The sequence below is a fragment of the Ammodytes marinus genome (genome assembly GCF_949987685.1).
Source record: "Ammodytes marinus genome assembly, chromosome: 12".
NCBI lineage: Eukaryota > Metazoa > Chordata > Actinopteri > Uranoscopiformes > Ammodytidae > Ammodytes > Ammodytes marinus.
This window is the reverse complement of record NC_137216.1, coordinates 24,968,713-24,996,126: the sequence shown is the minus strand read 5'-3', so window position 1 is coordinate 24,996,126 and position 27,414 is coordinate 24,968,713. Positions and strand designations below refer to the sequence as shown.

General features: G+C 38.8%; 2 protein-coding genes across 2 annotated transcripts; one reads left to right on the top strand and one right to left on the bottom strand.

Moving 5' to 3' along the window:
• Positions 1–446: 446 nt before the first annotated feature.
• hacd2 (3-hydroxyacyl-CoA dehydratase 2) lies at positions 447–10,795 on the bottom strand. The gene is made up of 7 exons (XM_080037672.1): positions 10,600–10,795; positions 8,831–8,948; positions 7,818–7,836; positions 5,691–5,779; positions 4,981–5,102; positions 3,153–3,331; positions 447–2,721 (listed from the first exon to the last, which is right to left on the bottom strand). Exons 1-7 carry the CDS (start codon positions 10,722–10,724, stop codon positions 2,639–2,641), a joined length of 735 nt encoding a protein of 244 aa, XP_079893798.1. The 5' UTR covers positions 10,725–10,795; the 3' UTR covers positions 447–2,638.
• Positions 10,796–12,170: 1,375 nt separating this feature from the next.
• stam2 (signal transducing adaptor molecule (SH3 domain and ITAM motif) 2) lies at positions 12,171–25,891 on the top strand. The gene is made up of 14 exons (XM_080037630.1): positions 12,171–12,309; positions 13,779–13,863; positions 14,087–14,162; positions 15,382–15,477; positions 15,620–15,766; positions 18,565–18,628; positions 18,810–19,008; positions 19,728–19,822; positions 19,967–20,049; positions 20,161–20,248; positions 20,363–20,417; positions 20,731–20,878; positions 22,837–22,994; positions 23,253–25,891. The coding sequence occupies exons 1-14, from the start codon at positions 12,270–12,272 to the stop codon at positions 23,434–23,436; spliced, it is 1,518 nt and encodes a 505-aa protein (XP_079893756.1). The 5' UTR covers positions 12,171–12,269; the 3' UTR covers positions 23,437–25,891.
• Positions 25,892–27,414: the final 1,523 nt, after the last annotated feature.

Here is a 27,414-nt window from a genome sequence, read left to right as displayed (position 1 = left end):
ATGCAAGGCTTTTGTTTTTGCTCCAATTTTTCATGTAACACGCAGATGGCAGTGGTAAGCAGTTTGCTGATGTCAACGTCTGTGTGATAAAACTGCTGCACATTCTAAAGTGGCCTTTAATTTTTGACCAGCTTAAGGCACACCTGGGCAATAAGCATGCTGCTCTAATCAGCATCTTGATATTTAACACTTGTCTGGTAGATGGATTATATCTGCAAATAAGAAGTGCTCACCAACGTATTTTAAATACATCTGTGAACTAAATTGGAGAGAAATAGGCCTTTTTTGTACATAAAAAGCCTTTGAACTTTAATTTTGTCTGATGAAATATTGGTGCAAAACAAAAGTGTTGCGTTTATATATTTTGTTCAGTGAAGATAGAAATAGAAATTGATGAATATGCATCCCATATTATAGGTTTATTGTAAATATATACTCATTATTCATACCTGTACAAAGTCAGCTGGCCCCATGCAAAACATTTGTATCAAAACTTTATTCAGTATAGAACCAGATCCAGAGTAACATATGCAATACTTTTGTATATATATATTTTTTTTTGCCTAATTTTGAGGTTGATCGTCATTCCAGGCATCCCGGTTTTTCCTCTTTCATGCAGTTTTACAATGAGCTGCACTTCTGCAAGACATTTGCCAACAAGTATCTCCAAGTCATGCTCAACCATTTTACGGAGAAGAGAGACAGAGGAAAAGCGTTGTCTTTAGGGCCACTAGCTGCTCACTTTGCTACAGAATAAAGGCTTGTTAAGACAGGTTTATGATCATGAAAGAAGCAGGACATAATTTGATATGTTTTGGAGGTGGATTGATGATCAGTATTGGTAATATTTCGGCAGCACATTTGAAAGGGAACACATTGCAGTAGCCACTGGGCTTGGAAACATTAAAGGGTCACTTCACCTAATTTACACAAAAAAAAAGTTTTATATAGGCCTATACCTCTAGAACAGTATTTAGACGTAAAAAAAGCTTTGCCATTTCTATTTCTGAAATGTCTGCCTTAACCCAAATCTAATGAATGTGAAGGGAATGTTGTGTTTTGTACTGTTACAAATATTTTGACATGTTTTTTTTCCTTCTTTTTTTTTTTACTAAAAGAGGTCAGTAAAATAATGCTTATCAGCCGGGTTACTCTAAGCCCAACCAATTTATTAAGCCTTTAGGATAACAACTCCAAAATTAAGTAGATGTAAAATTGTCCGAAACTAACATCATGGAATTTGCCTCGAAAATGAACATTAAGAACTAGTCTGATTCTAAGTTCTCTCTTTGTACTGTGTGTTATTATATTTCAACGGATTGAAAAGGCATGACTAGAAGGCCCACTAAGTGAATTTAGAACCAAGTCTGTTTGCTCCGATCTAAAGTTTGACTCCCACATTAACAGCAACATGTATTTCTAGGTATTGTGACAGCATTCCGTATATTTTCAAATTATGTTAAACATCCAACATACATTTGGGCTACAATGCGGTTTTGTTTGCGTTACATTATTAGAGCTTATTTTCATCATAAAACACTGTTGCTACTGTGTGTTGTGCAATCTGTAGTGAAAATCGACTACTGACAGCTTACTATAGCAAGAATAAAAGTATACATGTCCTTAATAAGTTAAAGTTAAGTTAAGTTTATCACTAAAATGTCTTTAGAAAAAAGCATTTACATGAAGAGAAGAGGGAATGTTTGCTCAGTTGGGTTAATGTGTGATGGAACAACATACTGGCTACTTTAGGGTTATGAATGCATTAACCATTTAAACATCAAACAATGGAGGAAATCAAAAAACACAACTCACAATCTACTGGGAAACGTGGGGAACTTAAAAGATTTAAAAAAAGTCAACATAAACGATGTCAGACCACTAGGGATGCAACTGAGACAGACGTCAAACCTACGTCCAAGCAAACACAGCTAACACAGATAGAAAGACCATGCAAGCACAGAATGAAAAAGGGGTTTATTGAACTAAATTAGGAATGTAAATAAACTTTAAAGTGAAAATGTATGAAAGAAAACAAACACAAAAAAAACAAAAATGACTAAATCTGGACCACAGTTTGCATCACACTGTGCAGGTGCAAAAAACCTACAGACAACCTACTCTCTGTACTAGTCTTCCTGCTATTCTTTCTACATCACAGAAAAGCAAAACACTGTTTCTTAAAACAGGCCCAAAGACGAGCCATTGGAAAGTGAAAAAAAAAAACATCTATTGGGAATTTTCTATAGTGACATTTAAGAGGCGGTTATCGATTCTATCATCAGTGCATCACTGCTTTTGCCTGTTCTGCCGCTCGCACACAGCAGCTCACCCGTATCAAAGTCGAAACTCTGACTAAACAATATTAACTTCATAAATAAAAACAACAACAACAAAGCTACCTCCAGTTCCTTTGCTGTGTGAGCACCTACAGTATGCAGCCCCACCGGACAGCAGCAAGCTGGAGAAAATGAAATTTGCTCGATAATTAGATCTTGTTGCCAGTGTCGGTGCTGGCAGTTTATAAAACTGGTTTGGCTTTTGTTTCTTTAAGCGGACGTGATTTTTGTTCTTCTTCTTCGTTGGTATCTTTTGGTTTCTCTTTCCCTTCACCAGCTGTGTCTGAACAGCAGTGGGCTCACTCCACTTTGCTGTAGTCCTCTACGTGGCCCAGGACCTTCTTCCTCTGTCGGATCATGTGGAAGTAAAGCTGGGGGAAGACTGGGAGAGAGAGGGGGGGGGATCAGGGTGTTACCAATAAATAAATAAAACAGTAAACTGAATATATGATTGAAAGCAAATACTTACTGGAAACACAATATAATTGATATTAAAAGGTGCTAAGAGGAACTTGTAAATATTTCTGAAACAGTCAGATTTTTCCTCTGATGATCATTGATGACCATCAGTGCAGAGAATGCCATTTTTATCTAGTTTTTCTTTATGCCTGTGTCATGGGTACGCTCACCCAGGAACAACAGCTGGTGTTGTAAAAACACTACCGCTTTTGTTCAAAGGGGGTTCAAGAGCTAACACAAACTGAAAGTTCCTCGGAGCACATTTATATATTAATGAATAAATAATATAATTAATATAATTTCACAACAACAAAATAGGGAAAAAGGTCATATATCTGCTTGCTGTGGACTTACGGGGAATGTAGGAGATCATGGCGAGGATGAGGAAGGAGTGGTAGTCGAAGGAGAAGTTGTACTTGTTGGGCAGAGTGACAGAGTACAGGCCTGTCTTCTGCACCACCGGCAGCGCTGCATAGATAGTCAGCAGCTCCCCAGTCACTCCCATGGGATACAGCGCAAAGAAAAAGGTGTACCTGCAGAGAAAAAGAAACGATAAATTATACATCAAACATTTCTATTATTCAGTTTTTGCAACATGAGGGGTTTCAGGAACATAACAGGTATAAACAGCGACACACTGGGGGATATGTGCATGATATGGATTTTTTTTTTTACTGATTGCATCAAAACCATCAGTGACACTTAACTTGTGTATTGGACACATTGAACATGCACTAATTCTTACCACTCGGACACATATTTTCTTGGTAAGAAAAATGTGGGTTGAAGAATGCAGTGCTTACAGAGACACCACCACGATAAAGAAAGAGGTCTAAAAGAGGAACTGTAGCCATAGTTTGGAAATAGCTTGGGTCTTGCCCTTGGTTTTAAAATATGAAAGTGGCATAGAAGAGAGAGGGGAAAAAAATCAATCACCAATACCAGAAATAGTCCTTATATCTTCGAAAACAAGTGGAGGAGTATGAGGAAGGACTGAGAATGTGCTCAAGTGTTTACACAAGTAGTTCAAGTAGACAATGATTCAAGTAAATCATGACATAAAACTGATAAATCGCTATTAAAGAAAATGGAAATATAAACACAATAACTCTGTATTTCTGACCATTTCAACTGTTGATAGAGATAGGCCTACTTAATAGTAAAATGCTGCATTCATAGTATTAAATGATCTACACCCCAAATTCTTAAGTTATAAATTGCTATAAAGCTGCTTCACTGCCTCTTCGTGCTTCTAAATTTTTTAATTTTGGATCTGTTAAAAGTGCTTCCTTTTGAGGAGAAGGCTTGCTATACATATAACACCTTGTCCTACACAGATAACTAACATCAAAGACAGAAAATTAATCGTTTTATCTATTCCTTATCAAGCTCTCCAAACCCCAGCAAAGGGTTTCTCTGATCCCTCACTGGATTTCCCCTTCAGATGCCAATTTGCCTGCCTCTCAGGGTACAAGTCACACACTGAAAGTCCAATGCCAACCTATAACGATGGCCTCATTTGCTACCTAGCAACAGAGGCTGCGGGGAGGGATGCACTTAACAACTGTTGCCGTGGATGAAGATGCAGATGAATCCCATTAGGGAGGAGGATGGAGACATAAAGAGGTTTATGGTCGAATCAGCACAAGATTTTCTGTAGATTCGATGAATTAACTAGTCAGTGTTAGGAATAAAGCATTCAAAAGCCTCTTTTTGATCCTGATATCTATCTATTTAAAAATAGAACATTGTTCACTGGTTTTGGCAGAAATATTATATATATTAATCCTTGAATTTCCATTAATAACAGTAATGTCTGAACAATGCTTCAGGAGAAATTCAGAGCCAAGTATAGTCATGTTACATCATTGGTACCAATGTACTTATTTATATAAACACTTGAATCTCAGCATCAATACTACATACTACGGTTTAGCTGATTCAATTAATCCTAATAATCAAACCAATCAATTATTTAATCTGAATATCCTTTGGTGTATTTCATGTACAAAATTGTGGAAAAATTTCGAAACACAACTTTGCTGAGGATAAGATGAGGTCTTTTATTTTGAAGTTCCTCGTAGCACCTTAAATCTACACACTTATTTGTTGACCCATTTTTTCTCATCATGTGGATACAAATGTCTGTGCTCTGACACCTATCTTGGGTTGATTTGCTTACCTTGCCCACTTGATGAGGTACGGCAGGTGATTGAGCAAACTGAATGTGTAGAACGAGTAGCGGATGATCTCTGTGATGGTCCAGGCTGTGACAAACAGCAGCACACTGTCCTCACTCTGTACCTATGGAAGCGCACGCAAAGGATTATGGGAGGAGGACAGAGGAGCGGACGGGGACCAGCAGAATCATGCTAATGTAGGCTAATGTCCACCATGCTGTTTGTTTCGGATGCTCAGAGTTCAGATATTAGATTAAAACCGATGCAAAATATTATGTTAACAGGAAAAAGCACACTTCTCAATCGCATCACACACTCACATTCTCAATACATTTCCTACATACACGTACAGAAAAGGGACAGAGCGAGAGCAGCTCGAGAAAAAATGTCAGTGGTACGGTATCGCACAATAGACACACAAAGAAAACGTAGCATTTTTAAAACATGAAATACATACATCATGTACGTTATTCGGTGCACTAACATTCAACAGATTCATTCCTGCAACCCCTACTACAGCAAGACCATCTGACGTTACTTACACATTTACTCCTCTCCGATCTATTAACAATAGGGCAAACAGTACATCAGCCGGTCACTTTGGGAACCCAAATCCATCTTTACGTTTTCATTGCTGTGTCGTTTCATATGAAGAAAAGACTGTTTTATGAAAGAATGATTTACGTGTGTACGTTTGAGCTCCTTAACTTACCTCTCTGACGCTGTGTGTGACGGCCCAGGTGAGGAAGACCCGAGACATGACCTGGAATCCAGTCAGGACAACAGAGGACGGCACGATTCCTGGGATATGAGAAAAAACACAAATATACATATATATTATTGTATTATATATATACAGTATAAGGATGCAAGAGTGATAACATATATTTTTTTAAAGATATTTTTTTTGGCATTTTTTTTATGCTTTATTGATAGTGTAGAGACAGAGTTGAAATGGGGCAGAGAGGGGAGTGACATGCAGAGAACGACCGCGGGCTGGAATCGAACCCGGTCTGCTGCTGGCCAAGGCCCATGGGGGGGACGCCCTACCAACTGAGCTAAGGGCGCCCCCAAGAGTAATAATAATTATAACAATATATTTGTGTAGCGCTTTCTTAGAAACTCAGTAGCTTACTTGTAGCGCAAGTCTTTGCACATCTTGAACACATAGGCTATGTGTATTGGAATAAACTGTGTGTGTGTATTTATATGCATGAGGGCAAAGTTTAAGATGGATGAAGGTTATCAAGGTATATTTTTATAGTGAGAGCTGTCAGATTTACAGAAGCTCAGAGAAGATTTCACCCGACTTCAGTCATTCGTTCACACACGTGACCATCGTACTTTCTCGACCGACTTTTTTTCTCTCAAAGAAAAAAAACACAAAATATATCAAATCAAGAACTTTCAATGACCTGTATATTTAAGTATATTTTCAGACACTTTCAAGGCTACTAACTGCTAATGTGGTCATGTACTTTGAAGGAGGAGTCGGGTTATTTTTCAAATCTAGTTTTTCTATTTTGGTTGCTGCTTTAGTGGTTTTTCTTGAAGCTCTGCAAACAAATGTTCCTTGTTACGTCACCCCAAGCTACTAACGTCAAATGGAAAATGATCATAATAACCTTGGTTGTCATGTGGATTGAGTGCTTGACTGGGGAAAGAATTTGAAAAATGAAAATTGTCCATAAAACAGACAAACACTTGTGACTGGATGACGTACTGATGGAAAATGTTTAGAGACTGTGAGATCACCACAAGGGCAAATAAATGAATATTGATGCAGTGTCAACAAATGACCAGCAGAGGAACCTTGACTGGCATATGTGTATGTGTGTGCGCGTGTGTGTGTGTGCGCATGTTGTGTGTATGTATGCGTGTGTGTGTGTGTGGAGGGCAGCTACAGGGAGCCCAGATAATCCTTCATTAAATCAAGATAATGAAAGGAACGGAGAGGGAGCGGAAGGCGAGGCAGCCAAGCGAGAGCCGGCCTCTCCTCACACATTAACACGGTGAGGGGCCAACTGCTTCGCCACTCTCTCTCTCCATCTATCTTTCTCTGTCTCTCTCTCTGTCTCTCTCTCTCTGGCAAACACTTCAGATATGAAAAGCGTCTGTTTGCCTGTGCATGTTAACATCTGAGACACATCTACAGACGCAATGTGGCGAGTCATAATTACATAGGTTGCGATCTGATTTTGTCACAATGAGTTGAGATAATCTGCAAACACATTTGGAGTATTCGAAATAACTAATTGCGATAACATTACTGCTCATTCAATTCCTCAAACAAACCAAACGATAACTGGAGGTCAATGATTGCTGTTGAGATTACTAATAACTACACTTTATACATCCATACAATTATGATTATCCTTCTGTATAATCAAATGTGTTGTGAAGAATGACTGATTAACAACTTTATCAAAAGGAATTTGTGGTAAATTAAACTCTTGTTTCCGATAGCATTTCAGGAACTAGACAACAGCCCTGGTGATCTAATTGTATTTACACACTCCGACATACACATTTGACATCTGATATCAACAGCTGCATTTTAATTGGATGGATAAGATACATGAAGATATATATATCTCAATTTGTAACAATGACAAAGGAAGGTAGAGTAGCTCAACATGTCTTTTCATGGCGTCTCTAAAAAGGACTTCTGGCGGTCAATTATTTCAATTTCAGATACAAAGCAGTAAAAAGTTCAGAAATAAATAAATAAAAATGGTTTGCTAGGAATTGTCAGCCATATGTGTTTTCTGCTTGACTTCGAAACAGAGACAGGGAGCAGTGGAGGAGAGGTGAGGGTGAAGGCTGCAGAGACACTCACCTACGGCACAGTGCACTATCTGTGAAAGGAAAAGATAAGAAAATAAATGACTCGATATGCCACACAGCTTATATTAACTCATACAACACAGTCTTGTGAAGCAATGCACCCTGTTTCCATTTGCACTAGCTTGCTGTGTATTGATTACGACATTGCCAGAAATAATTTGGAATCTTTTGGATTTATTTCATGCTATTAAAACACTCATTTTTTTATATTATTATCAGTATTTCACATTCAAATTCTCAAAGCATACTGAAAAGTATTCTTCTTTAGTGCGTGTGCACATCTCTATAACACAAAAGCTGACTTGTTAATCATTAGGTTTATTTTGACCCAGTTAATATCATCTTAGTAATATGGTGCCGGCAGTGTTCAGTCTGTGTGTGTGTGCACAGATTGTTTCATGAATGGAAGATACTGACATTAAGCTAAGTCTCCTATCAGTGAGCTACAGTGTGTCTGGACAACCTCACTCTTAACACCTCATGCTGTTTAGCCTCTACACATAAGTGTGTCCGTGTAGGTGCGTTTATAAGCACTCTATACACATGTGAGGGAAGGAGGCAATTCTCTCCTAACTAAGTTTGAAAAAATAAATAATAATAATAATAATAATAATAAAATAGGGGCAATCGATTGCTCTCTGCCACTATAGTTTTTAATCTGACAAAATGTCATTATAAAATTCAAAGGCAAATTGTCGGTTCTGTGCCTTTAACACAGTGTGACTAGCCAGGAATGTTGGGTCACCGTGCGGATATCAAACATTGCACAGATATCAGGCCATTGGAAATCTGTGCCAATGGTTTAAAATAAATCATTCACTCCAGTTTACTGCTCTTTGATCATCAACAGGACTGTAAAACCATTCAATGAATAACCTAAATAAAAAGGTGATCAATGAATGCGAAGAAGTGTTACTGATGGAAATAATCAAAAAATTATGTTTAATCCGACATGTTGTGATTTATAAAATGTCAGTATTTCCCAGCCCTTTGAGCTCATCTCACCTCCAGAATGGCTCCAGTCTGAAAGAACTTGAGGGGCTTCTCGATGGAGTAGTACAGCCCATGGTAGCTTCCTCTGGCCAGGTAAGCTCTGACCAGACCAACAGCGATTACAAGCCACCTGGACAACACAGTACAATCTTAACATTAAATGGTATAAAATGAATATCGAACAAATACATTAAGAAAAATTAAGGGCAGGTATACATAAAAAGGCAGCTTTTGAAAAAAATGTGTTGGGGCCATTAGTACTGTCTGCAAAGCAACGTATTTTAGCATATCAGCCAACGGATACACAAGTGCAGGAATATAAGTTTAACAACTTAATATTAGTCAATTATTGACCAAGATGATAATGTCTCTAAATATGGATCTACGGATCAGATTTAAGTCATATAATGGAGAAAGTATTCTTTTATTCTTGAGTTAAAGTAAAAAGGGAAAAAAAGAAAAAGAAAAGAAGACAAATACACAAAAGGTGTGAACCAGGAATGTCTTTTGTATGAATAGAGAACTTTTGCCTGATGAAATGTTTTGACGCATGCAATGTATTACATTGATTGCACCATTTAGAATAAACTTGTCCACCTAAACACAGAGGTTATGTGTTACTAATGAGGAGACATGAGCAGGCATCAGTTCAGACTTTGTTTTCACAGAGTAAATAAAGTGATTTGTATCTATTCTGCCCCAATCTCAGTCAGCTGTATCAGTGATGATGAATTTCAACTTCAGGGCCAGTTGAGCAGAAACTGGAAACGCCTGCTTAGCTGCTGCAGCAGCATCTGAATGCAGACTCTGCATTAGAACAGTGACAACGTGGGTGTACGAGACCCTAACGTGTGTGTGCTCAATACAAAGCCAGCACTGTATGGCCCGTCAACCACTGAGATACACACAATGTGACCAAACTGGTTAGAACAGCGAGCAAACAACACCCACCATTCAGTTGTGCAACAACACTCCAAAATCTCAGAAACATTCCTCAGTATCTGGGCTCAGATGTTATAAAATGGCCATCTAGGGTTAATCAATCTTGCATTACCCAACTAAAATCATCCTAAATGCAATAAAATCTATCACACACATTTTGGAGACAGCTTTTGATGGTGCTAACACTCTCTGTATATTGTTAAGATCCAGTGTTCATTTAATAAATGCATGGGTAAACCGTTTTGAGTATATATATATATATATATATATATATATATATATATATATATATATATATATATATATATATATATATACACACATACATTAATCTGGCTATTTTTCTCCGCCCTGCACATTACTTTATAGCTACTTCTAGGTCATGCATTTGTATTTTTCCTATCATGCATTGAATACAACCCAAATTCAGCCGTTGCCCTGCAAAGATTACACGTCAATGCAAGATGAAACCCCACATTTTCTGGTGTGGAAACAACGCTGTCTGCAGACAATACACCATCTGTCTCAATATTTTTGTATTGGACGCGGTGGTGGTGACTTGTGACCCCGTCCAGTCAGTCAGAGCGCCAGGTGGCTGTCTGCTGCTCATCTCACGTTAATCTGTTAATCTGAAGTTATTTCAAAATACAGCCACTATTAGGCCAATTCGTAGAATAACTCCTGCATGTATTTAAAATTAATATTCCTAAAAATAACGCTGTAACATTACGTTTGGGAAATCTAGCTCCTATTCAGTCCAGTCTTGCTCTGCAGAAACACACTCACACACACACGCTCTCTACCACAGCAGCATTAGCACGAGGAAACACGCCACATACCCCGCTGTCATAACAACGTTGTAAATGACCAAGTACGCCGTGGCCAGGGCACCGGGTCCCTTCTTCTTCTTCGGGCCCACATCAATGTGTCCCGCCTTGCTGGTCCCCGGAGCAGCTGCCGACATGACTGCAACCACCGCGACGGTCTATGGTCCTGGACGACGGCTGTGCTGGCTGGCTGGCTGGCTGTCAGCTTCACTGGAGTCAGGAAACGAACAGGGGCTACAACCAGGAAGTGTTACACTGAAGCGAGAGGGTAAACTCCTCCGTACTTCCGCCTTTCAGACGCTCTCAGTAAAATATCCCCTTAAAGACGTTTCAACATCCTTTTAATGTACAGCTTAGTTTTTTATTCAATATACTTATTCAAACTACTTGTGTCGTGTTTTGGGTTGAATTTAGTTAACGTAAGGATTTAAGTAGGTAAGGATTGAATAGTGCTAACAATGCATGAACTATCTTGAGTTGAGTTTGTGATCTTTGTTAGCTCCTCGGATTATATGAGACGCTCTTTGATAAGCGCGCCCCCTATTGTCAAGACTGCAGTACTACATGCATGGAAAAAAAACAAGGGCTTTCTTATAAGCAAAAAGCACCTGCCACTTGGCTCCACAGACCCCCAGGAGCCCAATACTGACAACGGAAATGAAAAGGGTCTGAAGGTGGCTTCTTCTACATTTTAATCTGATCTCGTGGCCCTTTCATGAGGGGCCCTGTTTATGAATAAGGTTTTTTGTTCTTCTTTTTACTTTGTGCACATTTATAAATGAAAATGAAAATAAGAATAGTATTAGTAGCCTACCTTTCTAGGGCTTGTGGGAAAATAGTTTGAAGCTATGCACTGCACTGCACTGCACTGTACACACTGCATGTTGATATGCCATATTTCTAGAGGTATCAAATTATATAACCTACACATTTCAAAACATGAAAACAATATAGTATTCCCCAGTCACAAGTGACCACAAATTCAAAGCAACACATTATAAATAACAGTCAGATGGAACCCCACAATGAGTATAGAAATTAAAAATATTTATAGTAAGACGTACAGAAATAGTTTTTTATTTATTTCCTATAATTCTATCTGTTGCTTTTTGTCATGGTTAGCATGAGATGCAGTGTGTAATACAGGAGGTCTTATTCCTGCTTGTCTGTCTGTCGATCTATCTATCTATTTGTATATCTAATGTATTTTAATTATGATCACTTTTTATAGACAGCATTTTAAATGTATGGTCAAATGCTATGTGGTGGGACAAAACCACAGATAGTATGGACAAAACCACAAAACACGAGTCTTTACACGCTGAAGTTTCTCTTTTCTCCACCAGATGTCAGTGTTTCACATTATTCTTGAATTGGAAACAGAGTTCTTAAACTCAAATCACAAGTATTTAATTTGTTTTAATGAATTTTATAGGGAAGCAGTATTTTCAATAATTTAAAAATGACAATTTAATGCAACAAACGTATGATTTCAATACAAACACAGTACACTTTGCCAGTTTAGAAATTCTACCCAGGCATTGTTCAAGCCAGCTAAGTTTCCGGAAGAGCAACTGGTTTAATGGACAAGGAAGAGATATTTGTTTAGGTTTAGTCTGGACCAAAAACGCATACTTTTCTATCGTTAAAATAGCCAGGCTCCCTTTTTAAGAGTCGCTAGCATGCCTTTGTTTTCCCAAAATCCATTCGACCAAGATGTCGGTAAGTGAAGTGCTGTTTTTTTTGTGTTTTTTGAAAGTGTATCAGAGCTAAGCTAACGTTAGCTTAGCATGAGTTTTCTTTATTTCGCTGTAGCGTTGTTGTTGTCTGCAGAAAAGGATAGTTTTTGGGGGAGACAACGACATCTACAAGTATCATCGACTTTCTCAGTATGTGGCGGACTGGTTGTCAACTACTTCCAATTATTTTATGGGTCAGAAACTGTCAGGCCATTAACTTTGAGTCCGATTCACATACACGTCAATCACAAGATCGTCTGAGTTTGTTATTATTTAATGTCTAAATTTGCATTCTAACATGAACACCTCGTCAAAAATTAAAGATTTAATTGAACCCCTTTATAAATGAATTACAACAAACTGCGCCAGGAGTTTTTTCCTCTTTAATGCTTGAAAAAAACAACAACAGTTTTTCAACTGTAGGAATATCTGTTAAACAAACCAATGAATAAAATGATCGGATGTGTTAAAAAAACATAATTAATAATATAGAGACTATATATTTATAATATAGAATGCAGAATAAAAAAAACTGTACAGGATTATGATCGGTGTGGGGAGGTATGAACATGTATTATTCAAAATATAGTGTAGGCTATATTGAAATATATGAACAAATGTAACTAGGACAGATATAAAATAATGTTATAAACAGGTGTTTTAAATATAGATGTCATCATATAAATACAAGAAAAGATGTAATATAAACGGATGTAAACATTATTGGAAGTATGCTGAAGTCAAACGTTCGGCAGTCATTTTGCCCATTATGTAAAATTTCATGCAAACTTCATATGTCAACACCTGTCCCTGCAACACCAACGTTCTTGTCCGACAATACAATAGTCCACTGTTACATGATACTAGTGTATGTGTATTTGAATGATTTCCTGCTCATCTCAATGGATGCACCTGACAAAAATCTAGCCTCCACTATTAGTATAAACTTTTATACACAATATTACAAGACTAAAAACTACAGAGCAGATGTGCTTTTTAGCAGCATAACTTTTTTCTCATGCCTTTTTGTAATGAGTGTGGCTATTGTTTAAGGATGCACTCACACTATACACTAAAAGTGTCATCTACTAAACTGATCACATGCAAAAAATGTGTCAACACTGTAGTGGCTCACCATCTTTTTTTCAATACCCATAAGCTCACGCAATAAAACAGACGGACATCATTTTATATGCCTTATTATCAGCCTCTCTCTTCCAAGATTTGTTTCAATGGACGATTGACAAGCTTTGGTACAACATTAACCAGTTCTAAAAGGTAGTGGCTTAACGCTTACCATTCATGACTATTACTCTGGCTTGCACTGCGACTGGCATGTCAGCCTATATGCACTCATAATGTCTGCAGACAAACAGCTGTGATGCCAGTGAAGATATATTCTCACTGGACCATAATATGAACTGACTGTGTCCCTGTTTGACATATTTCCAGAAAAATCTACCAATGAAAACAACACAACAGAAGACTGGGGGCTCATTATGGACATCTGTGATAAGATTGGAATGACCGCCAATGGGTAAGCTTGAAACCTGTAACTTTACTAGTTCATTAACAATCAAATAGCACTATGGTTTAAATAGCTTATTAATTAGGTACAGTACGTTTGTATGTGACATTTAATCTTAAACTACAGTACATTACATCATCATCAGCAGGACAGGAGCAGGAAGATGTAAGGAGGTTGTTCCTTAATAATCGGTGTACTAAAATGAATTGTATTCTATTCTCTTCTGTTCCAGACCAAAGGACGGGCTGAGATCCATTATGAAGAGAGTCAACCACAAAGTGCCTCATGTTGCCATGCAGGCCATCAATGTGAGTGTGTTACCATAGGCTTTCACCTCGTCAAGTAATCCACTGCACATGACATTTACTATTCTCCAGCCAACAGTAAAGCATTGTTATATCCAGGTTACAGCCATCATCATTAATATAGTCCATACATTTTTTATGCATAATATCATCTGGCAATTTTATATTAAAAAAGACAAATAACATTCCCACATTCATGAAAATCCACCAGTTTAAAAAAAGTAACTAGAAACCAAGATAAAAAAAACATTTTATCTGAAAGCTAAAATCCCTGGACCTAAAAAATGCAATACATATCTTTAAGTTCTTGACTAGGGGGGCGCCTTTAGCTCAGTTGGTAAGGCGTCCCCCTCCCGGGCCGGGCCCAGCAGCAGACCCTGGTTCGATTCCCACCCGCGGTCGTTCTCTGCATGTCACTCCCCTCTCTGCCCCATTTCACCTCTGTCTCTCTGCACTATCAATAAAGCATAAAAATGCCCAAAAAATATCTTTAAGTTCTTGACTAGATATGCTTTATAGACTGTGAGATTGATATTAATAATTCAGAAATAACAAAAAAAAACTTTCTTTACAAAGCAAAAGTTACAAATGAATCAATCAAGATATCTTAAACCTCAAAAGGTCACCATCAGGGCAAACACTTTTCTTCATATGTGTGTCTTCACAAATGATGTTGCCCTGCACTTTTTTTCAGTCTAACTATTTAAAATTTAAATTATACATAATTTTCCTTGAAACAACAGAAACAAATTTTCAAGAAGTTGAATACATGTTAGGAGAGTCTAAATGTCCCATGGAGGCGTGAGAAATAAGTGTTTTTCACCAGTGTAATTCAGCTGCGGTTGAGTTTTACAGAATCTAATCCTCCCTTTGTTAAAGCCAAACAGGAAAAGTGGAAGATTTCATGCTGGCAGGGTTTAACTCCGGATGAGGAATTTAAAAGCTGTTTCTCTGTCTGAGTCATCGTGAGCAAGTACTGTCACATGCCCTGCTCTATATATAGACCTCAGCGCCCCACACTCACTCAGATATTTGTCATAAAAAACATTTATAACTACAATAGCTTCACCCGGGCCCCCTATTTCTATGCCCTTTTAATAATTAAGTGCTTTGAAGAGAAGAAGAAAAGAATCCTCTTCCTTGGTGAAAATACATTGAAAATGCCTCTGTCCCATTTAGCAATAACACCAGAAGTTTATTCTAATTGTTTCTCCTCTTCCAGTTGCTGGGTGCTTGTGTGTCCAACTGCGGCAAAATATTCCACTTGGAAATCTGCTCTAGGGAGTTTGCCAGTGAAGTCCGGAGTGTGCTGGGCAGGGTATGTAAAATAGTTTGTTTATTTGTTTATTTCCTTCTCTTTTTTTTTTAACCATATCGTAACTTTGTATGTGTTTGAGCCTTGTTATGAAGTCTTCTTCTGGCATAAAAACGCAAGCTGTTTGTGTGCATGTCCTCTGTAGGCCCACCCGAAGGTGTGTGAGAAGCTGAAGGCTCTGATGGTGGAGTGGGTGGACACCTTCCAGAAGGATCCACAGCTCAGCCTGATCGGTGCCACCATCAAGTCTCTGAAGGAAGAGGGCATCACCTTCCCCTCTGCGTCCTCACAGGTATGTTTACAATGACATCACACACAGGTATGTTTACAATGACATCATACACAGTGTCAACGTCTGACCTTGAGAATGTCTACAAAGCAAAGGTGTAAATCAAAAGCCATCTAGCTTTCATCAGTTTTGTATCCGATGGGTTGTTTTCACTTTTCTTTAATGTTCAATGCCTCATTCAGTCATGTAGCTTATAACAGACAGACTCAACTTACAAGACAATGATATTACCATTGTTATATAACATATATTTTTAACGTTGTACAGTAAATATTATTCAACCAATCAAAGGGCAAACAAGTTGAAACTTCAATTTTCGGCAAGAAAGAAAAATGCATGTTTCATAGTCCTGCGCTTATCCACAAAACAAAAGTGTTATTAGTCTTTTCTTACCCCAAGACTTAATAAAGTTATACAATTTTTTTTTAAATTGGCCATAGTGACTGAGTGCTCAGGAAAGCGCTATATCAATCTGAGTTTATACCAATTTGGTGAGTCAAATTAGTATTTACTGTAAGCCGTTATTACTTAGTGCACTTCCTCTTGGAAATAATAAAACATAATCTTTATGACACATTCACAATGATACCGGCCAGCTGTTACTTTACAAAAAGGAACGTGGCTGTTGGCAAGGAAAATGTTCACTTACACTGGGTCTCATTCAACAGATGTGCATGTTAACATTTCTCTTTCACTCTCCTTTGATATGCTGGGTTTCTTCCTCCAATCACAGTTTAAGGCTGTGGAACCATAATAACAACATAAGTGTGTATGTGGATGCTCTTTGCCCAGTGTGCTGACAGTGTTAACGGTTCACATTGTCTGCGTGTGTATGGCAAGTGGTTACAATGGAATTTCCTGTCCACATATTTCACATAATTGTGTGTGTGTCTGTCTGCCTGTCTGTGTGTGTGTGTGTGTCGCCCATATCAGGATTGTCGCTATGACCTCTGTGGACAGAGCTGCCTTCTAGTTAGTTTTCCATTATTTGTTTGATGTCTGGGAGATGTCTTATGTAACGGCTTTATATGTGTCAAGGGTTGAAGCTGTTGTCGTAAAGCAGCTGACCTTTTCTTGTGTGTGTTGTTTATTAAGGGCTTTATTTCTTTAGTTATTGAATGAGCTTCTATGTATTTAAGTCAGAAAAGAGGATTAATAAGTTACATATTGTGTCTACTGAGTTTGATTATATATTTTTCACAATTATTGTTATTTTTTTATATGTTCAAATGTTCACTTGTTAAAAGGCAAATCACTAACAAATGAATGGTGGTTATCTAATTAGACAACAGCGGCACTAGGTTCTGATGCGTGGAGAAGATTGTTAAAATCGTCAGTACACATATAGATTGACATGTGTCCACGCAGAGGTTATATTAAAATGAGTTATTTATTAACACAAGGGTTAACTCCAATGAACAATGGAGTGTGAAGAATCAGCAATGAAAGCGGTGCATCATGGATGTGTGGCATTTGTGATCAAGGTGCAAACCACAAGGAAGCCATTCAGGGTAGTCGTGTAGTCACCGTCCCACACTGGCCAAAACCTAATATGTCCATGTCCGGAGCGGGTCATGGTTGACACGGCGACCAAGACTTGTCTTTACTTTTTTGGGGTACATGTGTAGCAGTTAATCCAGTCCAAAACAACATTGTTTCCAAAAAAATCTTTATGGCTTTTTAAGAAATAATCTGAAATCTCTGGATATAATTTGCTCACTTGTTGCCAACGGCTGTGCTCCAAATGTCTGGTGGTAGTGCTGCTGTTTATTGTGTTATGGGGAAGGATTAGGGGAAACCTTCTTCAGTGGAGAGCAGGTGGCCCCTAAGGCAGCAGGGATGACATTTACTGTCTATCAGCTGATGAGCAGACAGCAGCAGGTAGTGTGAGTCAAGCTGTGGCGATGCTTCCTTGTATTTATCTTTTCAGCTGAGTGTTAATGTCAGTCTTAGACATCACGCAGGCATTCTTTCCTCAAGCCAAATGAGTTCCCCGGTGCCCATTGTGTTCCTCTATTGTTGGTACACATCGCATTTAGTTTTCTTGCTATTTATGTTTATTAAAGTCAGGCACAAGCTGCTTGCTTTTGGGATGCGTTTATGACTTTATGTTGTTTTCATACTAAAATGCTGAGCATTATCTGATGATATTTTTACCTTTTTTTTTGCACTGTATTCTTCATGCTTAAGAATAGGAAAGGGTAATTTAAAACCTTGTCATTTAAAACCTTGTCAAAAGTGTCATGTTACCACTTTAGGACAGTCAGTCAATTTATGGAACATGTTTTAATAATACTAACACAAAATAAAACAAATGAGCAATAAAAAATAAAATAAATCAATTAAAAACGGACGATCCATAAGTGAGAGAACAGTCAGTAAATGACAGCTTGCAACTACTGTACGCCCAGTTAATCTGCTCCTGAGTGTGGAGCAGCCTCTCTCATTCTGTCTGTATCACAAATTACAGCATTAAGCATTTGTTCACACCCACTGTGAACATGTGGGTGTGAAGAGCTGTTGTTTAGCGCTAGCAGCAATGCACAGTTGACCTGTTTTACCCCGCATTGTTATTTCTTTGTGAATGGTTTCTGTCACAAGCCTAGAGCCACATCTGACCAACACATACTGTAGTACCCCACATGAACTGCAGGTGGCATGATAGTTGCTTCAAATCATTTTTTCACTTTTAGTCTTCTGTGCTACTCACTCTTTCCTATATGCACACACACACACACACACACACACACACACATTCACATACACATTTTCTGACCTTATTTTTTCTATATGGGCCACAGGGGTCGAGCACAAAGGTCAGCACACCTGCTGTGAGCAAAGCAACGGATGATGACCTGGCAAAAGGTAAAGTGAGACGCCATCATTCAGCACACGTCATCAGTTCACTTCATTTGTTGGTTTAAGCAACACTTTCTCCTACAAATACACATTCACCCACTACAATACTGCATATTTAAGGCTTGTTATTACCGTCAGTGTGTATCACAATTAATTTTCTGTCCCCCCCCCCTGCCCTCTCTCCCAGCCATCGAGCTGTCCCTGCAGGAGCAGAAGCAGCAGGCGGAGACGCGGCCCCTGACTGTGACCGTCGACCCCCCGACCTACACCAACGGTAACGGGGGGACGGAGGCCCGCAAGGTGCGCGCCCTCTACGACTTTGAAGCTGCTGAAGACAATGAGCTGACCTTCAAAACTGGAGAACTTATCCTGGTATTGGATGATAGGTAATGTTTTAGAATTTTTTTGGGGGGCATTTTTTGCTTTATTTGACGGATTGGGATAGACAGAGAGGAATTGGGGCATAGAGGGGAATGACATGCAGAGAACGACCACAAGCCAGATTCAAACCCCTGGTCTGCTGCTTCTGAGGACTGAGCCTCTCCTTGGGGAACTCTCTAACCACTTCACCACGAGCACCCCAATGTCTTAAGTAGTTGTCCAATCTTGAATCAGCCCTTGTTTTATTCTTCACACATCAGTTACCTCCAATGGTGCTGCAGACTTTCCTAATCTTTTTTTTTTTTAACAAAGCAGAGATATTTTCAGATGGAGAAATGCACACAAGCGTCATATCAACGTACATGAAATCCTACCTTTTTATTAAGCTGGACCCATGGTTTGTTGACTTGGGTCAAAGATTCACCCAGATATATGAAATCCTAATAATATATCTAATAATCTCTCAGACATTCTAATATAGGATATATTAAAGAATTATTAAATGCTTCTGTTTGCTTTGAAAGATCAACATAATTTTATTTAAAACCTCTCAACTTAATAATGTGGATTTATATTAGTCTAAACAGTGAGGTAAAGTCTATTCTCCCAGTAAAGTATGGACCACACTGAAGACTTGAAATCCTAAAAAGACTCCATACGACCCAGGTAGCATAACTACTATTAATATTAATGTGTATTGCTTTTTCATGATTTTGTTTTCTAGCGATCCAAACTGGTGGAAAGGAGAGAACCACAGAGGGGTGGGGCTGTTCCCCTCCAACTTTGTCACAACCAACCTGAATGCTGACCCAGAGCCAGGTTATTGTTTTTCTATTTGATTAAAACACAAAGTAAAATCATTGTTCAAGTTTTGTACCTTTTTTAGAAAGCACACACCAGCCTCCCATGGTCTTCTGCTATTTCATTTAAACTGCTTATTTAACTTGACATTCCCCTCCCCAGTGGCTTATGTTGAAAAGACGGCCACACCCGAAGAGACGATCATGGACAGCAAAATAGAACCAGAGCCCGTCTTCATTGACGAGGTATTAACATTACATTGAGTTCCCTCAGTGCAAACACACAAATACATTCACAAACCCAATTCGCCTCTTGATCAAAATACCATTCCAAACATGCTCTCTCCTTTCCTTCAGGCGACTATGGACAGAACACTGGCGCTGCTTCAGAATGCAGATCCTGCAGATTCGGCCCCAGACTCCCAAGAACTGCTCCAGCTGGAGGGTATAAACCTTAATGCCTGTGTTCATCTAAGTCGCTCTGTCTGTGACGAATGCAAGCGGTCTGTGCTGCCACAGTGATTGTTGTCTAACTCAGATTCTGTTGATATCTGAACAGGTGCGTGTGAACAGATGAACCCCATGATTGATGAGAAGCTGGAGGAGCTTGACAGGTACTGTTCTGATTCAGCCTAGTGTCTGAGATTGTCTAACATTGACTATGAGTTTTGTAGTAAACGTAGCTATGATTGGGCTGTCAAGATGTTTGAAAGGCCATGCTTTTTCCTTGTCGAATAAATCTGTGTGTGTGTGTGTGTGTGTGTGTGTGTGTGTGTGTGTGTGTGTGTGTGTGTGTGTGTGTGTGTGTGTGTGTGTGTGTGTGTGTGTGTGTGTGTGTGTGTGTGTGTGTGTGTGTGTGTGTGTGTGTGTGTGTGTGTGTGTGTGTGTGTGTGTGTGTGTGTGTGTGTGTGTGTGTGTGTGTTGCAGTAAACACTCGGAGTTGTCAGAGTTGAATGTGAAAGTTCTGGAGGCCCTGGAGCTTTACAACAAGCTGATGAACGAGGCTCCGTTCTACTCGGCTTACTCCAAGATGCAGACGCAGTACGCACCATCGGGCTCCGCTGTAGCCATGCAGGTGAGACACAGGCACATATGGGGCACCACAGAAGAAGAAACCCTGACAAGGATGTATGCTTGTGTTTTGTGTCGACACATTTCTAGATGTTGCTTTGCATCATGGGACATTAACAATACAAGCCTAAAGTCTAAATCAGTCAACCAATTAAACCATCGTAATAAGTCGGCACACAATCAAATCAAATAAGGCAAAGTACAAAGTAACACAGATTGAAACCTACATTTTAGACTGGTTTTCTAGTGGGTGGTGTATTAGTAAGATAAGAAACGAGTGTATTCACATCAAAGGAAGTTTTTTTGCAAGGTTCTACCAAAATTACAGAAAAAAAAACACATAATACAATATAAGTGAAATCTAAAATATACTAAGTGTTATATATATATATATATTTTTTTTTTAAATACAAAGTGTAAAGAAAATGTGTGTGCCTCACACAAAGAGAACTGCCTTCACAGTGTTCATTTTCAGATAAAACAAACAAACAAGTATTTCAGTTGGAATCATTTAAGATCTACTAAGAGTTTGCTTCTTCAGTTGAATTTTGGTTCTATGGGTAATGTGATCGGTGGATGGGAAGAACATGTTTTTTTTTTTAAGTTAACCAAACCACATAAGCAGCTAGTCATACAGTACGTCTTCAGTCTAAATGACAGACCACTTAAACACATCACGGTGAGTTATTAAGGTCGGCATACGAGATGAGTTTCGCTCTTTGCTTGGAAGATTGTTGTTGGTGTGCTGTAGCCATCTGTCTTGTGATGCGTACTGAGTCAATAAAGAGCAGCACCCGAGAAGTCATGCATAATTTAATAAATGGATTCAGTCAGCGGTTGATTTACGCTTCACAAGGCTGGAGATTTTGAAGGTGTTTTTCAAACTCTACCAATGTGCCCACCCAATGGGAGAGGAGGATTGATTCTATTGACCTCTAGGTGTGTGTGTGTGTGTGTGTGTGTGTGTGTTTAATGTGGCGAGACAGCAGAGGACTATTTGAAGAGGAACATTTTTAAGAGCAGTCACATGGTTATACCTTGCTATTTAAGTGTCCTATTTTCTTCCTCACATCTTAAACCGGTGTGTTTATATTTGGCCAGTGGAGCAGTTCGTTTGAGTTGCTTCTTGTTCTCGTCGCTGATATAGCTTGACATTGAGTCAGCCCTTTTCTTTTTCGCTCCCTGGAGAGTCCCAAGCAGTCTGGATTTTTCTCAGCAGTGGCTGTTTTCTCTGTAATGATTGATGTCACTGTCTCTCCCCTGAGATTTAGAAAGATTTCCACTTCACTGGACAGTCTGCGGCTCACTTCATTTATTTATATATTTGTTGTGCTGTGTCTTCATCTTGTTTTGTGCAGAGCAGCGTAAAACTCTCCACCAAGTGGTTGTTGCACCTGCGAGAGAAAAGGATTTTGTTAACATAAGGACTTGAAATCAGACAGAATCCGATCCCGATCTTCATATTTCATATACTCTTCTATAACAGCTACTCTATGTTTTTGCTTCTGGTGCTATTTCTCATGATATGAATAAGGTGTGAAAAAGTAAAGCAAGCAACACACCTTACTTATTAGGAATTGTTTGATTAGGTTTGTAATTTTTATTATAAAGATATACCACTGTTACGTCTGTACTCTAAATGAGCATAAAACAGCACCCTTAGCTTATTATTAAGACCAGGGGGAGAACGCTAGTCTGGCTTTGTCCAAAAGTTAAATGCTACTACAAGCACAGATTGAACTGTCAAAAAGTAGCCCAACCAATTAGAGCTTATTACCCACCCATAAAAGGCTCAACATAGTCATAATTAACTGAAGTAACAATTAGTTTGAATAGTCACTATTTAGCGGTAAATAGACAAGTGAAATAGTACAGTGAACTCATTTCATATCATTGTTACATGTTACATTGTGATTGTATTAATGCTCTCTGACCTTCCCCTCCCCCTCTGTTTCTCCTCAGGGCTACCTCCCAGCCGGTGCTCCCTACCTGCCTCAGTCCATGCCTCAGGTTGCTCCTGCTCAGCCCTACACTCTGCCCAGTGACGCCCCAGGACCGCTGCAATCCATGCCCCACAACGTCTCAGCCAACAACCAGGCTGCTCAGCCTCAATACATGAGGTGAGCCCCCGTAAAGTTAAAAGTCAAAATCAGCTCAATTGCTACAATATTTGCCAGACATACAAACGATTCCAAATTACGTTTCTCTTGTAGGACGATGAACTAAAATATATGTTTCTACACTCAAGATCTTAAGAGGAACTACTTCAAATTCAAACACTACATGCATAAAAGAGACTTATAATTTTTTACAGTTTTGTCTCTACCTTAATATGTGATGTATGTACAGCTGTGTCACATCTGTATTTATCTTCACAGCGGCGGTATGAACGCTCAGTACATGAACCCGGCCGGAGCACCCTACCAGCCCCAACCTGGCATGGACATGTCGGCCTATCACACCTCCAACATGCCTCCTGCCAACTACCAGATGGCTGCTCCCTCTCACCAGGCTCCACCTCAGCATCAACAGGCCGCATATTATCAGCAGCCGCTGTTGTAAGATTATGACTGACAGCAGACCTACGCTCAATACACACTCCAGTTATTTCAGTTTCTAGCTGTCTGTTCATTTAGCTTACCTTTGTTTGTTTGTGTATGTGTGTCTGTGTGTGAATTGCTTTGGGAACATTCCTTTAGCCATTTATGTTGTGCCTGGTAAGCTGAATTGACAACACCTTACAGAAGTCGAAATGACTGAGGTGTGTATGTAAACGCAGGACTGTTGTGCATCTGAGTAAGGACTTTCCCCCCCGTGTGCACGTCCTCAGCGACTGTATGTGAGGCTTAAAATGGCGTCACTTCTTTTTCCGGGCTGACCGTGAACGTGAACAGTTGTCTTCACTACCGCCACTGGTCACCACCACAGACGAAGTGCTGGGTTTGCCCACCAATACAGGGCCGTGTAATGGGCAGTCATTGCCTACCGTAATTCTGAAGAAATTGGCTTTTTATTTATTTTTTTACAACTCATAGTTCAATAAAAATCTATTATTTCTGAATCGACCCCCGACAAAGAAATCACACAATATGTCCTTGGTCAAGCCATGTCCGCACTAATGTAGATAAATATGAAAACTGCTTATATTTCCTCTCTGTTATAGGCTGTTATTCACACTAACTTGTCGATGTCTATATACTGGATCCCTCCTGCCATAGTACTGTTGTGCTATAGAAGTGCTTTGGCAGCCCCTAGAGCCTAAAAACAAGATCAATCTACTCACATCTACACATCGGGGGTAAAATGAACTGAAATAGCAGTTCTGCAAGTGAAATATGAGCCCCTTTACTCAAGCCTTTTGCACGGCTGCTGTAGACAGCTTTATTGATCAAAGCGGAGGTTGTTCTGTTCTGGCCAGATGCTTGTGAGACGAATGACTGAAAAACACTGCTGATAGATCCAGCAAAGACGGCGAAAACACAACTTTTGGAATAGTTGTTTGGCAGATGTAAATGCATTTGAAAGCACCGGTCTGACATGGTACTTTAGACAAGGAAAGTGAGAAAAGTTCCAAACTGCTCAAGTCAAATGTATCTGCATTAATGGCAACATGGCCTAGACCCTGGATGTTGTGTGTTTTTCGTTCTCTTTTTAATTTTTAATGAGCATCCTGTTTTTTTAAGGTGTAGGTGAGTTCATCAGATTGCAACACTCTGAAAACCATGTGAGAGCGTGTGTTTGTGCCGAGCCAGCACTTACTGCTGTTGGTGGGGCGCGGCAGTGCGTAAGGTGCTTCGCTTCAGAACACGGTGTGCAGTTATTTTTGAAAAAGCAGGAGCTCAAATATTTTTTATTTTTTTTTATTTTATTTTTTTTCCTTACCAGCATCCGTCGCTGTAGCTGACCTGTGTTTTGAACAGAACTTTTGGAAGTACACAAACTCTATTTTCAACTTTCAGATATGTATGTTAACAGCTGTACCGGTGTAAATGGTTCCAACATTACTTTCCCCCTGAACACACTGCCTTGTAATGCATTCTGTCGTTGCATTTGAGATATTTAAGATAGACAGTTCTTTGTGTGTGTGTATGTCTCTGAACATATTTGTTTGTTGTTGGTTTTTTAACATACATGTGTGTATGCTTAAAATACGTGTGCGTTTGAGGGCAGATTTTTGGGGTGAAGTGAGAAATGCTTGGATCTCTTTAGTGCATTTATTAATGGGATACAATGCTGCATTGGTTCATGGTTATTCCATCAGTAACATCCTGCCTCTCATCTTCATGTGTGGGATCTCTTCCATTGAGCAGAACCTGTTAGGAGTCCTTGTTTTATACAAATGCACAATACTTTAAATCTAAAAAAAAATTGTCAATGACATTGCCTGTACGTTTGATTTATAATATATATATTGAGACATTATACATGTGTAATTTACATGCTTTGGAGAATGTGTAATTATTGTTCTAACTTTTGCTTCTGCTTTTACATTCATTTTCCCAGCATAATGTAAATGGAACAACATTTTCTAAGAAGTTTGGAGATGTTAAGTTGCTGGTAATATGTGGATAACGAAGTGAGACATCATGATTTAAACCTATTGTTAGGAAGGTTTTTGTTGATTAGGGAGCAGCTTTCATAGAATCTACAGCAGCTCCTATAGTTGTAATTTTAGCCAGAGCTGTCTATATTTCCTTTTACACGCCTCATATTAAAGGCATTGTATATTAGATGTAAAATACCTGCTTTTGTCAAGTGACAGTGACAATGCACCTTAGCTTTGTAAACATTTATTTACCACTCGATGCCTTGTTTCTCTTTAGAAAATTTAAAAAAAATCTGAGAAAGACACGGACACAACTTTTGGCAAAACACTTCAGTCGCAGAATCCTTTTGGATATTATGTATAATTCTGTATATTTAAAATATTCCAGGAAGAAGTTCCCGTTTATCCAGGATTTTAAAACTGCTTTTGTAACAGAGCAAACGTATAATTTTCTTTTGAAATAAAAAAGAAATTGACCTGTGTCGAGGCTGGTCTCTATATTTCCCCTTTGGATGACTAAGTAATTACATTCGTACAGTTAGGAGGAGGAACGTATAAAAATAGCAAGAGTCTATTTAATAAGCCTTTTTCCTATTAACTACAGACATCACCAGCATACATGAGATGAACGAGCCTATAATGTGATTGTGCCCGGGAGACATGAAAGAAAAATTATCCTTTAAATGTCAGTGATACTCTGGTGGCAAAGTTCAGGTGACAGTAAAAAAAAAAACACAACTGTTCTTTTTCATTATATGTTGAAGGCCAGACACCACAGTCTACGCACACAGGCCTGGAGGCTTTCACAGAGGTGCATTTGGGATAGTCTGAAAATAGCGCTCTTTGTCTGGTGAAGATGACAGGAGATTTTATCATCTCTTGTAATGTCCTAGTTCATTTGCTGAGATTAAACTTTTGTGTTTAAGTATCGAATACACCACTAAATCAATAGATTCTTATTATGCAGGGATACAAATGCACATTACGACCGTGGCTCAGTTGGTAGAGCGGGTTGGCCAATGATCCAAGGGTTGGCGGTTCGATCCCCGCTCTGCCACCTGTGTCATGGTTGTTGTGTCCTTGGGCAAGACACTTCTCCCAACTTGCCTGGTGTGAATGTGTATGACTGCTGTATGTTTGAAGTGGTGGTCGGAGGGGCCGTAGGCGCTGAATGGCAGCCACGCTTCCGTCAGTCTGCCCCAGGGCAGCTGTGGCTACTATCGTAGTTTACCACCACCAGTATGACTCTGTGTGAATTAATGGAACCTGGAACCCTGTAAAGCGCTTTGAGTGCCTTGAAAAGCGCTATATAAATCAAATACATTATTCTATATATATACTGTATATTAAAATATTTTCTATTTAACATAGAAATTATGTAAAATTACCCACCATTATCATGGAACATTTTGGAAAAGTACTAGAGTATTTTTTTTTCTATTTATGCTGCACTACATATGTGTTTTTGGGATTAGTTTTTTTAGATTTAAAATTGTATCTAGTCTACATGATTGTGTAGGGGGTGTTCATTGTTATGGGGGTTATTGTGTTGTGGTTTTTTATTCCATGAATTGAATGAATTTCCCTGAACTCCAGCCAAATGCCAGGTCATGCTGGTTCAATTAAAGACTAAACGCTGCCTTCAAATGCTGCTCGTAGAAACAAACTTTCAAGATCGGAAATGTTTATATATGAAGCTTTTAATCATTTTAATCATAAATAGATAACTAAGAATGTCGCCCATTAAGTAACTAGTTTCAGACCTGTTCCATTTAATTGATCTTTTCAGTGTACTTGTTTGTACCAGTGAGGAAGTACTTTTACTAAAATAAAATCTAGTTATTGGCATAAATTTACAGAAAACCTTTGATGGGTTTTATCCCATTTTATTCTGTAACTATGAAGATGCTTTGAAGTTTTCTTTTTACATCCATTTGTTGTTTGAGATAATACATTCTTTTGTGAAGATTTTAATCTGTTTTTTAAGCAGGCCT

Excerpts from the sequence above, each read along its gene's own strand:
- stam2 (XM_080037630.1), top strand. The coding sequence starts at position 12,270 with ATGCCTTTGTTTTCCCAAAATCCATTCGACCAAGATGTCG. Across the intron at positions 15,767-18,564 it reads TCCCCTCTGCGTCCTCACAG|GGGTCGAGCACAAAGGTCAG; the intron begins GTATGTTTACAA and ends TATGGGCCACAG. Across the intron at positions 20,879-22,836 it reads GCTCCGCTGTAGCCATGCAG|GGCTACCTCCCAGCCGGTGC; the intron begins GTGAGACACAGG and ends GTTTCTCCTCAG.
- hacd2 (XM_080037672.1), bottom strand. The coding sequence starts at position 10,724 with ATGTCGGCAGCTGCTCCGGGGACCAGCAAGGCGGGACACATTGATGTG. Across the intron at positions 8,949-10,599 it reads AACGTTGTTATGACAGCGGG|GTGGCTTGTAATCGCTGTTG; the intron begins GTATGTGGCGTG and ends TGTGTTGTCCAG. Across the intron at positions 2,722-3,152 it reads CATGATCTCCTACATTCCCC|TCTTCCCCCAGCTTTACTTC; the intron begins GTAAGTCCACAG and ends TCTCTCTCCCAG.